At 42.0% G+C, this 8,091-nt stretch overlaps 1 protein-coding gene across 6 annotated transcripts in view; it reads right to left on the minus strand.

The window, feature by feature from the left end:
* Nucleotides 1-7,702, minus strand: part of LOC122397877 (casein kinase I) — a 73,814-nt gene extending 66,112 nt beyond the window's left edge. For all 6 annotated transcript variants that reach the window (XM_043397340.1, XM_043397339.1, XM_043397336.1 and 3 more), the window contains exon 1: nt 6,232-7,702. In XM_043397340.1, the coding sequence (XP_043253275.1) occupies nt 6,232-6,469 (238 nt within the window). In that variant the 5' untranslated portion in view covers nt 6,470-7,702. The remainder of the gene's footprint in view (nt 1-6,231) is intronic.
* Nucleotides 7,703-8,091: the final 389 nt, after the last annotated feature.

The raw sequence follows: 8,091 nt of genomic DNA on the forward strand, positions 1-8,091 counted from the left end.
CGGCGCGTGGATTTTCCTAGACACCAGCATGATATAGTAACGTGTTTTTCGACAATTTTTTTCGACCCGCCCGACAACAGTTTACCCTATCGATCCGCAGAAAAGCGTCGGCGGTGTTTGAGTAATCGTCGCGGCAGAAAATCTGAACGACAGCCAAGCATTCGTGCCGGTGTTGCCGAAATGTTTGAACGTTTCCAGGATTTCCGTGAACCCTGGAGAAGTAACCGAGTAACTGTGGTCGGCGGTCGATGATTTATCGCCTCGGTCTATGCAATTTAATCCTTTCCCTAGTATGTTTCGATAATCCTATACATATCAAATAGTAGTCTCGTTTGCAAACCCTACGAACGCTTTTCCCACGGGCTCCTAATAAAAGGGTTAAACGAAACCATCAGCCAATATTCGAAACCCGATGGCCTCAAAGTGTTCAGAGTCGTTTGGTTAAAATACTATTCGAATTATGTTCAAGGAGCACAAGTTCCTGTAATAGTATAATGATAGCAGTTCCTAAAGAATTGCCGCTCGCACTCGTAAACCGTAAATAGCGTAAACTGCAACAGGAGAAGACTTAATTCGACGAGTGGCGAGCGTTCGAACGGTGGTGAAGCACGGTCTCAATTTGTCGGAGGGATTTTAAGGAACCGTCCAGGCGGAAGAACTAAATGGGGATTCACACGTCGCTGATCTTTCGAAGATGAATCACAGGAAGAGACTAAAATTTTTCAAACCGACGCCGCCACGCACCGTTTGTGGGAGTAGGCAGGCGAAAATGAACTCGAAACGATTCAGAACATTCGTTTCTTCGCGTGTTAAATTAACGATAGCCCTTTGATACTGAAGAAATAATATAAACTAACTTTATTTCAATTTAAACAGTATATTAATATATTACACGACCATTTTTACCGTTATGAAAGCGATAGAGGGAACAGGAAATCTCATCGAGCTGCTCGGAACTTACAGAAAAACAATGTCTCCGGATCGTCGGTCTGCTAATTCACGATGTTTGACTTAAACATTCTTACCCGTTCCCGATGCAGACTTTAACGATTTAACGCGATTATGCTCTTTGAAGTTGCAATACGCGTTTTATTTTCCCGCCACGTGTGCCGACCGAGAACAATCGCTAAAAGGAATTCCAACGTTTCCTAAGAAATCGTAACAGACTGAGCCTGGACCGGTTACATAAATTGTTAACGTCGTTATCAGCTCCGTAGATGAAATAATAATTCGTACGTTGCCAAGAAAATTATGGAACTATGCAAATTTTTAGTTTGATCCGAGCAGACCGTAAACGTTACCGGTTCGAAAGATATAAAGTCCTTCTTTCGCACGCGGACGCGCGGTATTTGCAAATTCCAGCGGATGAAAGTTATTATTAACAAACTGTCTGCAACAATCGAAAAACATAACGAGAAAAACAGACTATTTGCCCGCGGGATAAACAGCTTCCGTGGAACGTTTAGCTACAATGTGGAACTCGAGTGGTTGAATCTTAATTCTAAAATATCAGCCGACTGCGTGTAATATAGCGACAAGGACAGCACGAGGGACCACTTGCGGTAATAATTCAACTGATAACGCGTAAACACGTACTGATGCAACGATGCGAAGATCTACAACGGCGATTTTAGTCAGACAACGGGAGTAAAATGTCTCGCTCGGAGAATGGGCATGCACTCTCGTCGATAAAACGTAATTGCGCTCTTATTGAACTTCGGAAACTTTGGAATTGCTTGGAAAAAAGTTGCTCGCGGAGAATCGAGATCTGCCAGAATTTATTGGAATAATAGACGTGAAATGAAAATGTCTACAGCAATTTGCTCGCATTTATTCCGATAAGTTTTTAATCGCTTTAACCGATGTATAATAAATGCATCTCTGGTCGGAAAACTCGAACAGTTGAACATTAACGATCTGAATCAAATATGGGTTGTGGTTCGAATAAATTAAAAAGAAAAAAAAAACGAATTCCATAAATTTGTGCCAGGTTACAAATCTACTAGTAGTTATGAATAAATTTGTATGAAGTTTCATATCAACTAATTATGTATACTTTCACTAAAATGCATTATTCACCGAATACATTCGATAATGACTTCATACACTCTCTAGTTAAAGTGAGCATTATATGTTTCGATGTATACTTTCACTAAAATCTCTACTAAATGTAGGCATTCATTACCGAGTGCATACATGCTATTCACATTTTAATTGTAACTCGCGTATCAAGATGGGCCACACTTCTAAAACGTATTTACAACAGTCGTTTATCTTCGATTCGATACTCGGTGTTTTTATCTAGATAAGAATTTTAGACTGTTTTGAATCGCCATTAAGAAAATAATATAATGAATTATTAAAATCGTGCGAGTAACTTTCCATCGGAACGTATCTGTTCAAATACGATTTCTTTTCTTTTTTAATCGAGCATAGTGCGTGGGGTTACAATATAATCGATAAAGTTGGCTCATCTGAATCCGAGTCGACAACTTTTTTTTGTACAAGTTCAATTTCATGATCCCCCCGTATAATTTCGTTCGTTATAAATTATTCGCGGGATCTTCGTACGGTGATCTCTCCAAAGGTTTCAAATTAAAATTCGAAGTTGAATCTCCGATCGAGACGAACGATAAATCTTTTCACCCGTTTCCCAACGCGCTCTTTTCAACGTTGTCCCCCTAATTAATTACAAAACCAACGAATCAAAAAGCATTCGGGAACTCCACCTTGCGTATTGCAATATTTAAATACGTAACACGCTGACGTAAAAAAATTCTTACATCTTTATGTGCTCGGTGATACAACGCGTCGCGAGTCAACAACTCCATCTCTGACGTAAACAAACCAAGATAGCGAATAAAAAGTTTCCGCAAGTTGCTCGCGGAACTTGTGCAAAATTTTAATCTGCTGTTTATCGCGATGCGCTTATGCATAAAACATTCGCGGCGCCCGTTTAAACTTGAACAATGTTAATCGCCGGGACTAGTTTAATCCGAGTCACGCGAACCGTAACGAAAGGGTTCAGCTTCGTTATTAGAATATTCGAACGAGACAGTTTACAGTAACGTTAACAGCCGTTAATTGGAAGTTCAAAGCCGGCTGTGTGCGGTACGCGTAAACACGTTTAATAAAACAGCAACTGGACGCTAATAAACGCACGACAAACATAAACAGTTCTAAATCCAGCTCCCTCTTAGCGTAGATAAAATTTATAAAATTTATCATGACGAATTACGTCACGCGTGAGACGTGAACTTCGACGATAATCGACGCATTCGAAATACAAAAGTTAACGCGTCATCGACCAATTTGTACAAGATCCCTCGAGAGCGTTTGCATTTCCGCGCTCTAGCCGCTGCGAAAATATCGTTGTCGTTCCGAACGTTTCTTTCTAATCTAACGACTTCGATCTTAACTTTGGGAATTATTTTATTGCACGCCATGTGGTCCGAGTAAAGCGTTACAAGCTGTTCCCTTGGAAACCAAGGATGAAGGAGGAGTCCAAAGGGGGCATGTGACCTTTTTGGTTCAGATAAACTTTATTCAGTTCGATAGAAGCTATCCAAATGATCAGCTCTCGTTTTTATATCATCGGTAGTTTAAAAAATATTTGGACGTCGCGCTTCGCGTGCCCCACCCTAGGTATTAAATCCGTCGAAAGGCGTAACGTTTTCCGATTGGTGGAATGATTTTGGTGACTCGTAATTGGTAGAATGTGGCGTTTCCAGAGTCGTTCCACCAATCGGAAACCCAGCGTCATACATGCGCAGAAACCTCGTGGCAAATTCGATGCCCCCCCTGGTGTACTTTATTTGATTATAAATGTTTCATGCACCACCTTCTCTTCCGTTGATATCGCGTATTCTAAATTAATAATAATAAACGATTCTACGTATTAGAATCGTACGACATATGTACTTTCACGTTTCGACCCTTATTACGGGCCCTTTTCAAGCATCGATCTCATTTACAAATAAAATTAAAAATACCTTTTCACGGTGATACGGAAAATTATTGTTACTCAAAATAGATTAAAATATTCTGATATCGGTGATTAATGGGGCAACCACGTGTTATTTGGTGCTAAATCCATGCACGAATAGATCGGGTGTGTCGATTATGAACGTTACAAGCTTTCTTATCCTACAGGTATATTATAAATAATCTGACATGAAAAATAAAAATAGACTCGACGAATTAGAATATCAAATTTTTCTACACCTCTCCGTTCGCCTGATGTTTCGTCAACGAGCGTTCGTATCTCTAAACATTCGTATCAATTTCCGCGAAATAAATCGTAATTAAGGCATTTAACTCTTAGTCGCCCTCAACCATAACTATTGATTTAAAGGTCTATCTACGACGACGTACAGAACGTGTCTATTCTTGATAAGTCAAATTCATTAGCGTGCATACCCACTATACAAAGAGTACATTTTACAAGTCACGCCAAGAATAGATAGACAAATTATTTAAGAGAAATTCGTATAAACATGACCTCTTTCGCTTCTGCCTCCGGCTTATAGCCACTTTTGTGTTCGAGCAACTTATAGCTGCTTCCCTTCGCATCAACTGCTCAAAATGACCACCTTACACCTGAATACGAGCCTGTAAACATCTCGTCGTAAATCTTCTTAAGCCTACGTTTATTTATTTATGCGTGCATTATTCAGAGCTGCGGATGAGGCACGATGCGAATTTTTGTTTCGCCTCGATTCTCAATTTATACCTGAAGTGACTATACATTGCACGAATAAATCCCGTCTACGTATAGAATATACCACCCAACATTACCATCTTAAATGGCTCCTCGGTCGACAATTGCAAATAAAATGTTTTTACATAAATGTTGCACCCGTATCAAAAACAGGCACAACGTGTTCAAGACGTTTCAAGACTATCTTTATAAATAATTGACAAAATAGACCAAACTAAAATTTCAAAAATCTAAAATGCAGATCCCGATAATCAAAATACTGATTTTCATAAAAATCAAAACCTAAAGTCATCGCGATTGCTTTTCGACCCTGTAAAGGTTAAATAATGTTTACTTAAATTTAAAATTCAAATTCTTTGGTGTCATAACTTTTCCTGTTCGCGGGAGACAAACAATTTCCAAGATAAGTATTACCATAAATCAATTCTCGCAAATATTTGATTCTCATCGTGGTATAACTTTATTATCTCATACTCGAGTATAATAAAATATAAATATCAGTGAACTTCAAATATTACTGTATAATGAATAGTGTAATAGAGAAATTCCGGCACGACGATCGCTGATTACCATAGTAACGTATTAAGGAAATAGACGAACGTAAACATGATCGTGTGAATGGGACGCAATTAAACAGAATAAATCGTCCGCAGAAATGACTGTAATAATTGGCAACTTTCGTTTTATGGTGAGGAACGTCATCAAAAGATTTAATAACGAAGAATCGTGCACGTCGTGAACACCCGCATAAATTGCCAGGAAGAGATCGTTCGAAATGTTTTTAAAAATTATCTATCAATATCTGCCAATATTTATTTATTTTTTTCTTATTATACTTGAATACGAGACAATAAAGTTACATTCTGGTGAAAATGAAACGTTTGCAATAATTTCGTTACTGTTTACGATTACGTTCTGTGGCAATATTTATATTCAGCAGCGTAGATAACCGCATGCAACCCTTATACATACTAATAGGCAAATTAAACCACCCCCAAATGTGCAAAAACAACGCTGTAAGAATATAGGGACGCTAGAATTTCGTTCCTGTCAGGAAACATGTAAAAATTCACGAGGGTACTACTTTGATTAAGCACGCGATGGTTGAAAAAGGTTACAACGCCTTTGAAGTTCGATCGACAAAAAACGACATTTCACATGCACCAACCCAACATATTAAGATCGATCAGTAGGAAATAGACGCCTTTCTAGCCGCAACACGGCCGCCTCGGCTAAGGTTAGAAGAAGGATTTCCTGCTTACGAGTAAAAGCACACGCACTGTGTGCTCTTTTACGTGGCTCCATTTTGTTTTATGTGCCATTAAACAACCCACTTTCGCGCGCTAGCATTGTCGTCAGCGGAGGCGCAGTAACGTAACGCGCCGCGGACAGTGCAGACAGTGAAACGGTAAACGATATTTACTCCGCGGCGTTTCGGAGTTCGATAAAGTAAATAGGCATGACGGAACGTCGAGGAAGCAGAGAGAATGAAAAAGAGACAATCGACTTACCGAGTCGGAGTTCCCCAAAGTTGCCACAACCGATCTTCTTGCCGACACGGAAGTTGGGACCGACCATCTGCACTGGGTTGGACGACGACGTGACACTATGCCTCGAGGAATGCACATTGGAGGATCTGGCAGCATTGTTACCGCTGCCACGGGAGGTCCTCTTGGCGGCTTCCTGGTCGCGTTCGGAGTTACGCGCGAGCTCCTTCTCGCGCGTATCTCTACCGTCTCTTTTCTGCATTTTGCTATATAGTGTCCTCCGTGGTGGCCGAAGTATCCGCAACAGTTCGTTTAACTGCCGAGGTGAAACACGCTCGTTTCAACGGTCAAAAACTATACCCCCGACACGTCGAACAATAAACCCGGTCGATTTCAGTGGTCGCAACGCTGTACGTTGTTGTATCGGGGATCGATCCCCATTCTTGACATATTTTCTTTTCTCGTCTTCCCTTGGACAACCGCCGATGGAAATAAATACTCCAGCGGCTTCCTGGGGAGGATATACACGCACACAACACCACACGCACGCACGCACGCACGCACAGACAGGAGAGACACACCGTATACGCGGCGAGTCGCAGGTGTCACGGTTCGTCGGTCGATGCCTTCAGGGGATCAATCCCCATGCTATCCTAACCTCGAAGCAGATTTCAAGAAAACTGTTTACACTTAATACGAATACGGTATGAATAAAAGGGCACAACGAAGGAGTAACACGCGCGAAACGCACGCACAGCTATCTCTTTCCCCCTTTTTTTCCTTCTTCTTCTGCTTCTATCTGTTTCTATGCGGCTAGTAGTTATCAGAGACGGGAGCGAGTGTTCGTCGTGTCGAAGGCCCTGGACGATTCCATACCAATTTCGACCTGGCTCCGTTCTCACCCGGCCGGCCGGGAGGAATAGTCAAAGATAAATGTCGCGTCTCAGTCAATACGGCGTGCATCGCCGTGACCTGTTCTCTTGCACGGGAACACACTCGGAAACCACCTCCATTACAAACGGCCCCGCCGCGTGCGATCCCGATCGTACTGTTCAATCTCTCGTGGCCCGATAGACAGACCGCGATAGGCCTGCCTCACCACCGCGGCGGACTCGATTCTGTGGTTACGATTCGGGGAGCGCCGCCGTAGCGGCTCTGAACCGTTTCCCGGTGACACGCACACAGGCACCATGCACTTCGCGAGCTTCGTATGTTCTCGTTCTTGTCTAAGGAAAGTCCGCAGTCGTGTCACCACCAGTATGCCCGATCGGCTATTGTGTGCCCACACACGAGCCCGGATTAACCGAGCAGTCCCTCGCAGTCTCTATGCCGATACCTCACCGCCAACTTTCCGAATTTCCCTTTTGGAACTTTGGTTAGACGGATACGACTATTTTCCTGATTCTACCGTCTACCGATCGCACGCACGCTATTCGAAAGAGCTGTCGAACGCGGACAAACGATCGCGGACAAGCTTACGCTCCTGTCTCTCGCGCTCGACTCGACATGGGTGAGATTTGTTACGAGGCCGACAGTGCTGCCAACCCGATACGAAATAAGGCCGCGTTCCCAACGTCCTACCCCGATACTGACGCCCTCCCTTCTGCTCGACCACTAACAATACATATGTAAGCTTTCGAGCGATTTTTCCGTTGATAAAAACAATTCGTTTCTCTTTTCTCTTTTCGTTTCTCTCACTAAATGATTTTTCAAGCATACGCGATCCTTCGATGTCCATGCGTCATTTTATAGAATTCCGATAAGATTAAATAAAAATATATTTTTTAGTAAATATTGAAATGTTGTTACCAGGCTATTATGCACAGCTAATTATCTATCTGTATCTACCCGATGGCAATAAACATGGCGTTGATTTGAATTTTC

The sequence above is a fragment of the Colletes gigas genome, unplaced genomic scaffold, assembly GCF_013123115.1.
Source record: "Colletes gigas isolate AHSC1104 unplaced genomic scaffold, ASM1312311v1 Colletes_gigas_Sc00010, whole genome shotgun sequence".
Classification (NCBI taxonomy): domain Eukaryota; kingdom Metazoa; phylum Arthropoda; class Insecta; order Hymenoptera; family Colletidae; genus Colletes; species Colletes gigas.